Raw genomic sequence first — 16,026 nt, forward strand, 5'->3', positions numbered from 1 at the left:
TTTGTTCAAAAATAGAGTTGAACTCATGTCTTATATTTTCAAAATCATTTTCAAGAGATGTAGTCTTTCTTTTTAAAGCCTTATATTTTGATGTCAGCTTTTCAAACTCATCATAGAGGCATTCATATTCTTCTTGAATTTCATCAATTGAAATATCACAAGGAGTAGAATATACCTCGAATTCTTTATTTCTAGCCATCAAACATAGGTTAGCTCTTTCTTCCACTTTTTCTTCTTCAACATCTGAACTTGAAACATCATTATCAGACCAGGTTGCAACCACCATAGCCTTCTTTATTTTTCTATTTTTCTTGGGAGTTTCCTCCTTTAGTAAGGGACATTCTGATCTAAAGTGCCCAAGTTTCTTGCACTCATAACATATTATATTTTCTTTTTTATTGGATTCATTTTTATTTCTGATTTTCCATGAAGAACTTTGATCTCTTCTGTACCCTTTCTTAGCTAGCCTCCTATCTCTTTGTCCCATAAGTTTTCTGAATCTTCTTGCTACCATGGTTAATTCTTCATCGTCATCACATGATAGATTATCCAATTCTTCTTCAAGAGTGCTTGCTTTTAAGGCAATGCTTTTCATTCTTTCTTTTGCTTCTCACTTGTCTTTTTCTTCTTTTTCTTTAAGTTTCAGCTCATGAGTAAGAAGAGACTCACATATTTCATCAAGAGTGATGACATTTAAATCCTGAGCTTCTCTAATGGTAGTCATTTTTGGCTTTCAAGTTTTAGGTAGGCTTCTAAGAAGTCTTTTTACAAGTTCATATTCAGAAATTGGTTTAACTAACTAACTGAGTTTATTGGTGATGTTGGTAAACTTATAAAGTATGCTGGTGATATCTTCATTAGGTTCCATCTTAAACATCTCATAGTTATGAGTTATGAGGGCTATTTTAGACTCCTTAACTTGTAAAGTCCCTTCATGGATAATCCTAAGTTTGTCCCGAACTTGTTTAGCTGTGGTAAAGCTTGACACTTTGTTAAACTCAGTAAGAGTTAAGGCACAATGTAAAGTGTTTATTGCCTTAAAGTTTGTTTGAACCTTTTTGGTTTTAGTTTCAGTCCATTCAAACCTTGGCTTAGGAATCATTTTTATTGTCACAACATTTATGGTCAAGGGGATGTAGGGTCTATCAGTGATAGCATCCCACATTTCATAGTCTATTGCTCTTATGTAAATTGACATTCTAGTGCTCTAATAGGGGTAGTTTGATCCATCAATTAAAGGTGGTTTGTTTGTGGACAATCCCTCAGCAACTATAGATTTTTGAAGAGCCATTTGGATCTCCTTTAAGATGTTGAGCCTTAAGAATGAAGGATAGGCTCTGATACCACTTGTTGGTCCCAAATAAGTAAGCTAGAGAGGGTGAATAGTACTTTGTGAATGTTTCTAAAATTGACTTCAAATTGGGGGCAAGTTAAAGATCAATGGTGAAAAGTTAAATGCAAGATGAAGGAATGTTTTAAAGAAGAATGAAATGAAAAATCAAATAGAGCAAACAATACACAAAGATTTATAATGGTTCAGTCAAAGACCTATATCCATTACCTTGATCTTCCAATCAAGGATTTTTCAAACCAAATCACTATAAACGGTGGAATTCCCAAGCTTTCACCAAGCTTTTACAATGGTTTTTCACAGGCTCAGCCATAACCTTTAATAATGGTTTTTTTCGGGATCAATAAAAACCCAAAACTAACTTTTCTAGGCTAAGTTAAAACCTATACAACCAATCAAGCTAACCCAAGCTTGATCAATCCCTTTAGAGTGACTTGCACACTCTAAGTAATCAGGGAGAATAGAAATAAAGAAGTACCTATGATCATTAACCTAATCTGAATGGTACAAGGTGAAGTGTTTAACTCTATTACAAGAATTGGAGTGAAGTGCAGAAAGTATGTAGAGAGTTTTTACTATTTTTAAGCTCTTTTTCATATTGGAAGCATCTAATCTTGTTCTTAGCAGTTGGGAGTGCCTTATATACTTGAAAAACTAACTCTAATAAATGTTTGACAATTTCTAACTGTTAGGAAACAGTTTGGAGTTAGTTCTAGCCGTTAATTTATCTTCTAGTGTTCAAATTCAAATATTCAGACATAATGCTCTTAGTTGACTAATATACTTCTTAGTCAATTAAGCCGTCTCTGTCTTGTGATCCCAATTTCTAGAAGTGAGCTCTTAGTCGACTAACAATGCTTCTTAGTCAATTAAGTCGTCTCTGTCTTGTGATCCTAGTTTCTAGCAGTGAGCTCTTAGTCGACTAACCATGCTTCTTGGTTGACTAAATCTTCTCTGTTTTCAAACCGATCATCTCCATTTTTTAGTTTTAGTTGACTAACTCCCTTAGTTATCTAACTAAGAGGCTTTTATTTTGTGGCTCAATTGTAGCTCCTTATTCTTATGAGTTTTAATATTTGCTTCTAAGTGATTAATTTATTAATGACATAAATTTTTGTCCAACACACTTAAGTAGTATAGTTAGACATAAATGAGTGGAAATGTTTTATTATCATCAAAAACTAATGGAGCCAACACTGTAATGGGTACCATTTTGAGACAATTTATGAGCAAAATAAAGAATTTCTTTGCATCACCTCTTATAAGATGGGCTAGAAGACCATCCATGAGAAGTTGGAAGCTTTAACTAAAAGATTGTATTGTGTCCCTCTTAGAGCTATTGAAGTCCACGCTACCATGTCTTGGAGATTGGTAAATCCCAATGAGTTTGGCCTTTGGCATGATCGTCTAGGTCACTCGAGAGCTACGACGATGTGTAGGATAATCTAAAATACTAAAAAACACCCTCTAAAGGATAAAAAGATTTTGTTGTCCAAGGATCATACTTATGAAACATGTTCACAAGGAAAACTCATTGCTAAACTTTCTATGACAAAGGTTAATCTTGAATCCCTTTCATTCTTGCAAAGAATCCATGGTTATATTTGTGGACCAATACAACTGGCAAGTGAGCCATTTCAATATTTTATGGTATTAGTGGATGCATACTGTAGATGGTCCCATGTTTGTCTATTATCTACACGTAACATTACTTTTGCACGTTTACCTATGCAGATTATAAAGCTCCGAGCACATTTCCTTGATTATCCAATTAATAGCATAAGGATGAATAATGCTGGTGAATTCACATCAAAGAGCTTTTATGCATATTGTACTTCATTAGGAATCAAGGTTGAGCACCCGGTTCCACATGTTCATACTCAGAACGGATTGGCAAAGTCCTTGATAAAAAAGCATCCAAATTATAGCTCGTACATTATTATTGAGAACAAATCTCAATTATACAGTGTAGGGTCATGCTGTTTTGCATGCGGCGACACTAATTAGCGACACTAATTAGATTGCACCCCACTGCTAGTCTCCTGTATTCCCCCATGCAGTTGGTTCTTGGTTATAAACCAGATATTTCACATTTAGGCACCTTTGGTTGCTCTGTGCTGGTGCTTATAGCACCACCAAAAAGGACTAAAATGGGTTCTCAACGCCTTTAGGCATTTATGTTGGGTTTGATTCACCGTCCATTATTAGGTTCATGGAACCAACAACGGGTGATCTTTTCATCGCTAGATTCACGAATTATCATTTCAATGAGACAGTGTTTCTATCAATTGGGATAACTAACATTTCCATGGCTAAGAAGCAGAAACCAATTGAGATTTTCTCATAGGATGAGAAAAATTTATCCCATTTAGACCTAAGAACTCCTTAATGTGAATATGAGGTGCAACATATAATCCATTTACAAGATATTGCCAATAGACTTCCTGATGCATTTAATGATGCTGCCAAGGTCACGAAGTCTCATATTCCAGCTATGAATGCTCCAGCTAGGATTATTGTTCCCGAAAAACAAGTTGAAATGAATCAAAATGGTCTACACCTGAAGCATGGAAGACCTATAGGATCAAAAGGCACTGTTCCTCAAAACGAAGGGGGAAGAATCACAAATCCGCTCTAGAATAGCCCATTGCCCCTAAAAAGGCACGAATTGCTCTAGAAGAGACCATTGCCCTTAAAAAGGCACGAATTGCTCCAAAAAAGCTTTTTGCCCCTAAAGAAGTACAAATGCATGAAAAGATCACCGACCCTAGGAATATTGAGATTTTCATTGCATATTGTAATGAGATTTGGGATCGAAATGAGATAATCATTGATGATGCTTTTGCATTTTCAATTGCTCATGAGATTATGAACGATGATTATAAACCATGATCTATTATTAAATGTCGTCAAAGCCAAGATTGGCATAAATGGGAGGAAGTAATCCAGGTTGAATTGGCTTTCTTAACTAAACGAGAGGTTTTTGGGCCTGTAGCTCAAATGCTCGACAATGTAAAGCCTGTTGGATATAAGTGGGTCTTTGTTTAGAAACGAAATGAGAAAAATGAGGTCATGAGGTATAAAGCCCGACTCGTTGCCCAAGGTTTCTCTTAGAGACCTAGGATTGATTATACTGAGACATATTCACCTGTGAGGGATATGATTACTTTTCATTTCCTTATTAGCCTAGCAGTTTCTAAAAAACCAGATATGCGTCTTATAGACGTTGTGACGATATATCTATATGGTTCATTAGACTTTAATATTTCTATGAAAATTCTCGACGAATTAAAAATGCCTGAAGCATATACTCCCTGCAACTTATTCTCAATAAAGTTGTAAATATCTTAGTACGGGTTAAAGCAATCTGGTCGCATGTGGTATCAACGCTTAGGCGAGTACTTAATTAAGGAAGGGCACAAGAATGATCCTATCTGCCTATGCGTGTTTATTAAGAAATTAGAAATCAGATTTACTATAATAGCAGTTTATGCAACGACCTTTCCCCAATCGCTGTCGACGTCAAGACTTCCGAAAAAGACCCGCCAAGTCTCGAACAAGCCTATCTAAAATTTGCTCGTTAATCCACTACATTCAATCACCATATAATATTGATACTTTCATATAGTAAATTGAACCATAAATATAAAAATCAATACAATTTTTTTTCCTTTTATTTGTAAGTATATGCATTAAATCTATAATCTCAAAATTAATGCTTATATAAAAATTTAGAATTCGTTTACAACTTAACAAATAAAAAGCTACGACTTGACCCCTAACAGTAGAGCGACTCGGAATAAAATGTTAGGAGATGCCTTTACCTATTCATGGTGGACCGAACGCGTCACTGACTACACGCTAGGCTGATCCCTATCTACAAAAGGGAAAATAAAGGGGTGTGAGTCTCATAGACTCAGTGATAATCATCGACTCAGCGAGTAGGGCATAGATGGGAAACAAGTAAATGGCAAATCAGTTGAATATAAAAATGCAGGATTATAAAAGCAATTCGTTTCAAACGCAGATTTGTGCCTTATATAAAAATCGAAAATTTCTTATAAAGTATAAATAATAGAGATAATAAATTTTTTCGCATCAAAATATATTAATAATAATTTTCGAATCAAATCAATAAAATTTAGCAAGCTCTCGCGAAACCGTATAATATTTAAAATCATGCACAAATCATAACTCGCCTCATATGCGATGAATTACAGATTCATTTTTCGGATAAACAAATAGGGGAGTTGTGAAAAACCATTTAATTCTTTTTTCACCATGCAGAGAAATATAATTCATAATATTAAAACTTATTTCAACTCATATAAAACCATTACATTTTTGTCAAAAATAAACAACATAGCTTATGACTTTCTTAAAAACTTGGCTTGTGCTAAAATCATTCTCATACTTGGTTATCAAGGATACCTTGCCCTGGGGCTATCCCAACTGAATCCGCCAAGGCTGTTAAAAAGTAATATACGCATAAATCGTATTTTTATTTTGAAAACACAACCGTTCCTTGGCGTTAGCAGAGTTCATCATCACGAGGTGGTTCGGCGTGACGTGAACTCTATCCATACCTCAGGAGATACCCTACGTGCCTCTCCGACCGAGGTACATATATATATCTGGATTCCGTGCCCCTCTAATCGGTTGGTCCACAGAACCCGCCCACTGCAGCAAGCTAACCCACCATACAATAAAATCTCAACTGCATGACATGGTAATTATATCACAATCCAGCCTATCAAGGCAAATAACAGTTTATACACTTTCAATACAAATACCAATCCAGCCATTCATACCCATATTATCATAAGCCATTCGATTCGAAATACACTTTATAACACAACAAGTAGTAATCTCCAATTACTCTTGAATTTCTTGGTTAAAAATGAAATCACCTTTTAAAAGAATTCAAATTTGATCTTCAATGGGATGTTTTAAATCTTTCTCAAAATATCGATCCCCACATCACGTTAAAACTCTCTTTTCGTAAAATGTTCATTGTAAATATTTGCATGATATTTTGTATCAAAATAGCATGGTGAATATGTAATAAATTTCATGAATACACACCACACAAACAATAAGGCACAATTTCCTTTAATGTAAATCTTTTCGAAAAGCTTGTTTCCTGGTTTAAAACATTTTACGTATAATATATATATATATATATATATATATATATTTCAAATGATTTCTAAAAATAACTTACACCCACAACTCTTTAAAATTCTATCAACGCATGCTTTCCATAAATTTTTCATTTCACGTAAAATATACGTACATGTATATATGTACGAAATTTTTTAAATTGACACCCCCTACTCACCTCATAATAGTGGGATATTATTTCACTATTGATTCGTACGCATATAATTATTCCTATTTGTCGGTTACCTACTTCGTTTGGCACGCCTCCACGATAACTTTCCTAGCAACAATTTAAATTTAGTATACTTAATCACACATATATATGGGTAGCAACTTAATTAAAAATTCCTTAAGCAACTTGCATATTTTTCATTCAAAATATGCACAATATTAAACTACCCATAAATCTTCAAATATAAAATTAACTTACCATTGAGCCTTTTTCATTTCTTTATGACCTTTGAGCCGTTTCCATAGGCTTATCCATTTTTCCTATTTAGGCTAAGCCCATTTATTTTTATTTCCTATTAGGCCTTGCCCACTTATTTTCTATTGGGTCATGCCCATTTATTTTCTATTTGGGCCATGCCCATTTTTATTTTCTACTTCTTTTCTTTTCTTTCTTTTTCTCTCTTTCACTGTCACTCCCTTCACCACCATGTCTTCCTCTCTTCACCACTGTGGCTTCCTCTCTTCCTTCGCTTGTTTTCTTCCTCCTCCGGTGGCAACACTTTCAGCTCTCTTTTCCTAAAAAATTTAACAACACCAAGCTGCTTTTTCTCCCTCAAATTGGTAGCACAATGCTGTCCAATTTTTTTGCACAAATTGGCAGTAAACAGCTCCAATTTTTTTGCACAAACAGCTCCAATTTTTTTGCACAAATTGGCAGCAAACAATTCAAATTTTCAGCAGCCAAAGTTATCCTTCAACGGCAGCAAAAACCTCTAAAAATTTTCAGCAACAAATTCACACAATTTCAACAGCAACAACCTTGAATTTTCAGCACCAAAATCAGCCATAAAAACCTCAAAAATTCCAGCAATTAACCTAAAAAAAAATTAGCTTTCTTACCTCAAAAATTTCAGCTTTTTCTTCCTCCAAAAATTGTAGCAAAAAGCTTTCTTTTCCTCCCTCAAAGTGTAGCAAAACTGTGCCAAGAAAAGAGTAGAATTTTCATTTCTTTTTCTCTTCCTCTCCCACGATTTTTCTCTCCCTTTTCTCTTAATTTCTTTCTTCCTCTCTCAACTGACTTCCTCTCCTTGTTTTTATTCTTTTGTTCAGCCTTTTGGTCCTTTCTTTCCTCTCACAGGGCCGGTCCCACCATTATTTCTACATTCTTCTCTTTATTTTCTTTGTTTCTTTGTGTCTTTGTTCCCTTAATTTTTTTGTATGGCCGGCCATTAAATTTAGAATTCTTGGGTTTGACTTTTCTTCATTCCCATCCATACCACATCATTCCCATTCTTTTTATTTCCTTATTATTTTATTATTTATTTGTTTTATTCTCTCCAAATAATGCAATTTACATGTAATTCCTCAACTTCATTTTATTTGTTACTCAATCTTTCAATTTTCGTATCTTAAAATTTGATCATTCTGACACATTTACAAATTTTAATTTTCATCTATCTTTCTTCCTTTGCACGCGTATAACCAAAATATCGAAATTGAACTTCAACGCGGTGTCACCATAATATTTAAATATTTACTTACCCGCTTTAGCTCGATTTAATAAAATCACAATGACACAATTATCGTCGTTTTCCTTCAAAATTCTTCTTGACTTCTTCTCCCCCACTTAAATTAGTCATATTCCATTTTTCATGACTAATTCCGACAACATATAAAATATTAATATTTTAATATTATTTTATTTCAAAATTTTTCACTTGCCTTCTTTGGTCTCGAAATACATCATTACATCTCGGTTTACTTCTGAATCATCCTTTAGCTTACTAATTCCTCTCCAACGAAAATATTATTATTTAATTATTATTTCTACACGCGTAAAGCATTTTATTCTTGAACGCTCCTTTCATCCTTTGTCGCTCTTTAGCACACCAATTCACATCAAACGATCATTCCTTTGATCAATAAGATCTTATGTGTGTCCAATGAGGGTGCGGGGTATTACAATTTATGTCGACGATATGAATTTGATTGGAACTCTATATGAGTTATCTAAAACTGCTGAATACTTGAAGCGTGAATTTGAAGTTAAAGATTTGGGTAAAACCAAACTCTGTCTTGGTCTAGAGCTTGAGCACAAAGCAAATAGAATACTTGTCCATCAGTCAGCATATATTGAGAGATTGCTTAGATGTTTTAACATGGATAAGGGCTCACCCATTGAGCACCCCTATGGTTGTGAGGTCTCTTGATCTCTAAAAAGACCCATTTCGTCCTAAAGAATCTGATGAGGAAATACTTGATCCTGAAATACCATATCTCAATGCTATTAGAGATTTGATGTACTTGGCACAATGTACGAAACCGGATATTATTTTTTCAGTAAATTTGTTGGCCCGCTTTAGTTCTAAGCCAACTCGGAGACATTGGAATGGGATTAAACATATCTTCAGTTATCTCTGAGGAACCATAGATTTAGGTTTATATTATTCCAAGGATTCTACTAACTCTGGTTTAGTTGGATATGCTGATGCGGGATATAAATCTAATCCTCACAAGGCTCACTCTCAAACTGGTTATTTATTTTGCTATAACGGCACTGCCATTTCTTGGCGCTCTACTAAGCAATCGCTAGTAGTTACATCCTCTACCCACTCTGAGATTTTTGCTCTATATGAAGCTGGAAGAGAGAGTGTGTTTGGTTGAGATCCGTTATAGCACATAGTCATGATTCTTGTTGTTTAACACTGATTATAAATTCTCCCACTGTAATTTATGAAGATAATGCTACTTGTGTTGCACAAGTCAAGGGAAGATATATTAACAGAGATAGAACCAAGCATATCTCGCCGAAATTTTTCTATACTCACGAACTTCAAGAAAGTCGACAAGTTGACATTAAACAGATTTGCTCTTCCAATAATCTTGCAAATCTTTTTACCAAATTATTGCCAACATCAACATTTGAGAAATTAGTATATGGCATTAGAATGCAGCGAGTTAATAGGATGCAAGATTAATTTGCCCCGAAGCGGTAAAGTATCAAATACCCTAGAAGTGGCAATATGGCTCAATTGAGGCGAAGCAGATTATGGACTATGCACTGTACTCTTTTTCCCTTATGTTCGATTTTTGTCTCACTAGGTTTTTCAGGCTTAAGGTTTTTAATGAGGTAGTTTGAAGCATGTCCTGTGAAGCCCTTGAAATGGAGCTTCATCTAAAGGGGAGAAATTATTAAGTGCTTTATATTTTTTCCTTTTGCCTCATTTTTGTCCCACTGGGTTTTACAAGCTTAACTTTTTTAATGAGGCAAAATTTTAAAGCACTGTTTTCATGATACAATGGACATTCAAGGGGAAGTGTTATGAATAAATGAATGTGTCCATTGAATCTCCCAACCCTTCAAGTTCCATTCATAATCAATGTATATATTTATGATGGTTCATCAATATCTACATCTATGTAACCCTATAAATAGGGTTTTGTACTTGATGAAAAATAGACAATTAATAATAATTAGAAATAGTAAGAAATGAACCAGAAGTTCTTCTCTTATGAGAAATAAATTAGAATTTTTTTCTCAATTCTCCTCTAAATTCTTCTGTCAATTCTTGTCTCAATTATTTTCTTAGTATATCTTTCTTTATATTTTATATCATAAAAGACTTAATTCAAATCTTTTTCATAAAATATCAAATTAATCCAAGGTGGAGCCTTTTTAAGAAAATAAATGATTTTCTTGAATACTCTTGAGACGAGGAGACTCCCTCCTCGGTTTTTGTAAAAAAATGTTGAGAAAACTTTTTTAAAAAATGTAATATTTAAATAATGGTTAAAAAAAGGGAGAAAAAGAAAACAAAGAAAAAAATGATAATTAAGAAAAATAAAATTGAAAATATGAATTCAAGGACTACTCATCACGATAAAATAAAATAACATAGGATTAATTAGTATATACAATCATTTGGATGCAGTTAAAAATTCGTATACCTTATTGATGCGTAATTATACTCCCAAACTCAAATCTATTTCATAGATCCAAATTTATCCTTCTTAATAAACTTAAGTCAAATTTAGAATCTCAATAAAATTAATTACATAGTCAATCAATTATTGATAGCAACTTCTCTTTACATCCTGCAGTTGAGTTCACAAACCTATACATTGCAACAATATATTTTTAGCTCAATAGTATCAACACCTATAATTAAGCACAGAATTCAAATTAGAATCCTAGTTAATTCACAATTCTTTCTAGACTTCAAGTGTAGGTAGGGGCAGAGCCTAGTGTGTAGTCCCACTCAAAATTTTTAAAATGTTGTATATATTATATATTTTTTGTTTTTTTAAAAAGGTATATATTTTTTGTTTTTTTTAAAGGGATATATTTGTTTTGTCTTAATACCTCCTCAAAAATTTTTAACCTTTATTTCTCTTTATTTTTGACCCTTCAACAAAGGTTGACTAACTCTACCCTTGACTGTAGGTCTATATCAATGTTAATTGTAGACGAAAAACCATCTCTCATTCACACCGGAGATCTGCAAATTTGGTTTTGGAAGAAGAATCAATTTCATATTCTATTTCAACTTTAATTGTAACTCTGATTTCTTGGCTTATCTTGGATCAACCGTGATCTCAACCTTAATCATATAATTGCCAACCAAACATTCAATTTTGAAATACGAATTAACTTAGATTAAATTTTTAGGTGAAGCTTATGATCATATCTGTGAGAAGGGAGGCAGGAAAAGGGATTGCAGATTTTAGAACACTTGGAAGGACAGTACAGATATTGCATGTAAAGTCAAAGAGGGCATGCAAGCAAGTCACTGGGCAATCATTTTGCTTTTGATTGGCTTCTGGAACACTAACGGAAACAATCAGACTAATTTGTTGTTTTTTTCTCAATGTAGACTAAATTTCTGGATACAAACAAAACCCAATTCAGCGTGTCACGTCTGCCTTATAATGAATTTTTAAATAGCACATCATGAAGTTGACTTAATCCATTTGCTTAGAAAATTTTCTTTTAAATTTCATGTATGATTAAAAATCCCTCAAGATATTTATTGTCGTATAACTCGTAAGATATGGCAAGTTAAAATAATACTTATAATAACTTGGCAAAGGAGGAATATGCTCCCCGACATTTATTGGTTGTTTTCTTTTGGATGGTTGCTTCGCAAACAAAACGCACTTCCTTTGTCCCATACCAAACTTATTACTTCCTTTTATAATATTGCAGGATAATTAATGTATTTGATTTTATTGTTTAATCTCTAGGGTTCCCACGCAGCTTAACTGTTGTTAAAGTAAAATTAGAAGTGTAATATTTAGCTGTCTAACTTAGACCTCAATATAATTAATAAGACTAGAGTGTTCGAAAAAGAAAAATTAAAATCAAGTATTATTTAATAAATGAGTTAAATCTCTTCTCTTTTTTTTTTTTTGTTTTTTTAACAAAATTGAGTGTGGGTCAAGCTCGAATCTAAGAATATCTTATCAAATCTTATCTCATTCTCACCTTTTACATAAATGAGTTAATTAAATGCCATCTTTAATTAGAGAAGGATTTCATGTTGTATTGGCTAAGTGGCATTCAATAAACCCAAAGTTATAGTATAAAGCTAATATGCAAATAATCATAAATCAAGATTGAGTTTTGCTGATAAAGCATTATAAAACAGATAAAAGACAAAGATTAATCATCATCATTTCTTGGAAACGTGTGGAAGCAATTAAAAAAATTCGTCTTGGCAAGGTCTAAATCTCAACGATAATTGAAAAGATATGCATGGCTCTAAATCAATGGCCTACATCTTCATGGTTGGCACGTCTGAGAAATGCCCCACCACAAAGAAAAACAATAGAAAAACAAAGAACATGAGTAATAAAGATTTCGTTGCAAGTCAACAACAATGCCGACGAGTATGACATTTTCATACAGACTTGTCCCTCGTTAATTTTCATATACATAGCAGAATCCCACCCTAATTTCAGCTCTAAAAAACAAAAAGATCACACAATGGCTCGATCACACTCTAGATCACCAAAATTGAGCCTTAGCCGGTCAGTGGCTCGAGTGCGTGTCCACTCACCGTCTCTCAGGCGAAAACCAGCCTCGAATAGTATTGAAAATGATCAGGAACTCGAGTTCTTAGGTAACGGAGGCGCTGACAACCTTATCAACAATGAGACTGGGACTGAGTTCGGAAGTGGGAATAAGGTTATGGTGGTGGTTGACGCAAGTGTGGAAGCTAAGGGAGCGCTTGAATGGGCATTATCTCACACTATTCAAAGTCAAGACACCATTGTTCTTCTTCACGTGGCCAAGCCCAGAAAAAGAGGTTAGACTTTGATATATAAATGTTAAACTATCCATTACATATAGAAATTCAGTTCAAGTTGAAGTTTGTCATAACCTACAAAGTTATTAATACCGTAATTATTTTGATGCAGCGTCTAAAAGGAATCGTAATCCAAGGGTGTATGAACTGCTTCACTCAATGAAAAATATGTGTCAAATGAAAAGGCCAGGGGTAAGCATAACTTCTTTTTAACTTTCTCTGGGTTGTAGCTTCTACTATAAAATAACAAATGGACTCGCTGCGTTGCACCCAGTCATAGACTAAGAAATATACTAATGTCAAAAAAAAATACTGAGTTCCTCCTTCATTGCGTCTTTAGTCATTACTCATTGTCTACAGCTACAAGGGCTAGCCTTTGTGGATTGGACTCTTCAAAATTAATGCCAGGGGGCTGACAACTTTCTTAAAACGAACAAAAAGAGAACATAAAGAAACCCAAAATTTTTTAAGAACTAAAAAATTCGATGTTACTGTTACCAAAACAGTATTTTTGTGAGAGAAAAGCAGTGTTCAAGGAGTAGTATGAAGGATTCTGCTTTAGTAATATTGAATAATATTGCAAGAACTGCTATATTCGTCTAATGGAACGAATCTTTGTTCATTGAATAGGTGCAAGTTGAGGTGGCAACTCTTGAAGGAAAGGAGAAGGGTCCAATAATCGTGGAGGCAGCTAAGCAACAGCAAGCATCACTTTTGGTGTTAGGGCAGAGGAAGAAATCAATGATTTGGCGTCTAATGAGGAGATGGGCCGGGAAGAGAGGTCCCGCTGGAGTGGGGGATTATTGTATCCAAAATGCTTCATGCATGACAATTGCAGTGAGGAAGAAAAGCAACGAGCTTGGCGGCTACTTGATTACCACAAAGCGTCACAAAAACTTTTGGCTTTTGGCTTGATAAATTGACCTTGTCATTGCTTATTATTATGTACTATTTTATTTTGAAAATTCAGGCCCAAGTATAAAAAAACTCACAATAATAATAGATGCACCGTATTTTTCCACTTCATAAGTAGATTCCAATCTTCCCTTTACAAAATTAAAGAAATAAAATGACTGCAAATGAGAAAAAGTCCTCCCAAAATTTTCATTTCCCACTAGGGACAACAATGGGTATTCTGTAACAGAGTACTTGTGAGTACCCAACCCGGTTAAAGAGGATTAATGTACTCCATAATCAGGTTTGAGATGAATTCAGATAATGTCGTAACGTGCGGGTTCGGGAACCCGATCGCCAGACACTAACGTGAAAAACTCACTAAAAAAATTAAACTAGGAGTCGCCACCAATCTTTTTTACTGGGTGTGATTGGCCACCTAATGACTCGATTCTAATCGATGAAAACTTAAATTAATTTTAAGCCCACCGAAAAGAACCTTAAACCGGTCTGTGATTTTTTTAGCTCTAGGTTCGGGAGTACGGTTACGCCCAGGGAAGGATTAGCACCCCTGGGACGCCCATTCTATGAACGGTACCATTTTTAGATTATTCTATTGGGCTTTAATTTTTAATTTCACTATATTTCCTTAATTATTATTCTTTTATTTTATCTCCTATTTAACTTAAAATAGAATGCAAATGGGTGGCAAGATGAAGTGCATGACGTGAGATAAAAATGCCGGACGAATAACCTTTTATCGAGGATATTTTTCCAAATCCGCCCATCATACTGGTGGGACTCGGGATATTCTCTCACCTAGGGAATTATCCGAGAAACTCGCCTTCGCAAATTTGACGAATAATTCTCGTCATCGGGGTCATCGTTCATTTTCTTTTTAAAATAATATTTTTGTGCATAATGAACCTAATTCGGGCAAAAGCCTTTTATTAAAGATGATTCTCGAACCCTCCCATCATACTGGTGGGACCCGAAGATGTCTTTTCACCTAGGAAACTTTTCGAGAAATATCCGCCTTCGCAAGATCCCCGGAAGATCCCATCATCGGGGCTTAAACTCGAAAACAGAGATATTTATATGCAATGATATGTATAATGCAATATATATATATGCTATGCTAACGCAATTATCTATATTTTTTTAGTTATTATTAATTAATTATTATTTTTATTTTATTATATTTTTCATTATCATATTTTCTATTCTTATTTCTTATTAGTATTTTTTTTTATACTTTACATTTTTTGTTCTAAGTTTTTATGTTTTCCACTTATAGTTAGACAAATTGTTTATAATTCTATGTTATTTTAGTGAACAAAACTTTTATATTATTTTTTTATATACTATTTTTTTATTTTTATATATTTTTACATTTTTATTATTATTATATTTTTCATAAGCAATCTTTTATTCAAACCTAATGCCTAAGATCTTATTTCATATATACATTTATTATTTTTTTTATCTTTATCTTCACATTTTTTATAGTTTATGCCACTTAATACTCAATGCTTAATTTTAAATTAGTTATTTTTTTTTACTATTATTTATTTTTTATTTATTTAATGTCATGTATATTGTATTTTCACAAATTAATTATTTATTATATGTTTGAATCGTTATTATTTTATCATTTTTTATTATTTATTATTTATTTATTATTTTTATCAAGTAATTTTTTGTATAATCAAACTCTTTATTTATTAAGAATTTCGGAATCTTGAAATCGAGGCCCTCCCATCGTACTGGTGGAGCCTTGATTTGGATTCCGAGCCTAGGAAACATAAGCTCGGGATTGCGACTTCTCGCATCCCGATCGATTATCCCATCATCGGCATTATACTCATGGTCAACATCATGTTTTTCCTTTTTGGTGATTTTATTATCATTATTTATTATTATTTATTATTTTATAAATTTATTATATATTTGTAATAAATATTTTCCTTCTTTGTTTTTTATTATTATTTTCTATTTTCTCTTAACATCTAATTATTTTTAAAGTATTTTGTCTTTTTATTTTACCTAATAACATACTAAAACTAATTTACCCTTCAATCAAATATTGGGCCAAACATAACCACAAAGATCAAATCAGAAAAAAATTTACCTTTCACG

General features: G+C 33.4%; 1 protein-coding gene across 1 annotated transcript; it reads left to right on the plus strand.

The window, feature by feature from the left end:
- The first annotated feature begins 12,651 nt into the window (after positions 1 to 12,651).
- LOC18604885 (Adenine nucleotide alpha hydrolases-like superfamily protein) lies at positions 12,652 to 14,022 on the plus strand. The gene is made up of 3 exons (XM_007037577.3): positions 12,652 to 12,993; positions 13,106 to 13,185; positions 13,624 to 14,022. The coding sequence occupies exons 1-3, from the start codon at positions 12,672 to 12,674 to the stop codon at positions 13,906 to 13,908; spliced, it is 687 nt and encodes a 228-aa protein (XP_007037639.3). The 5' UTR covers positions 12,652 to 12,671; the 3' UTR covers positions 13,909 to 14,022.
- Positions 14,023 to 16,026: the final 2,004 nt, after the last annotated feature.

Source organism: Theobroma cacao, chromosome 3, assembly GCF_053813885.1.
Source record: "Theobroma cacao isolate CCN51 chromosome 3, ASM5381388v1, whole genome shotgun sequence".
Taxonomy (NCBI): domain Eukaryota; kingdom Viridiplantae; phylum Streptophyta; class Magnoliopsida; order Malvales; family Malvaceae; genus Theobroma; species Theobroma cacao.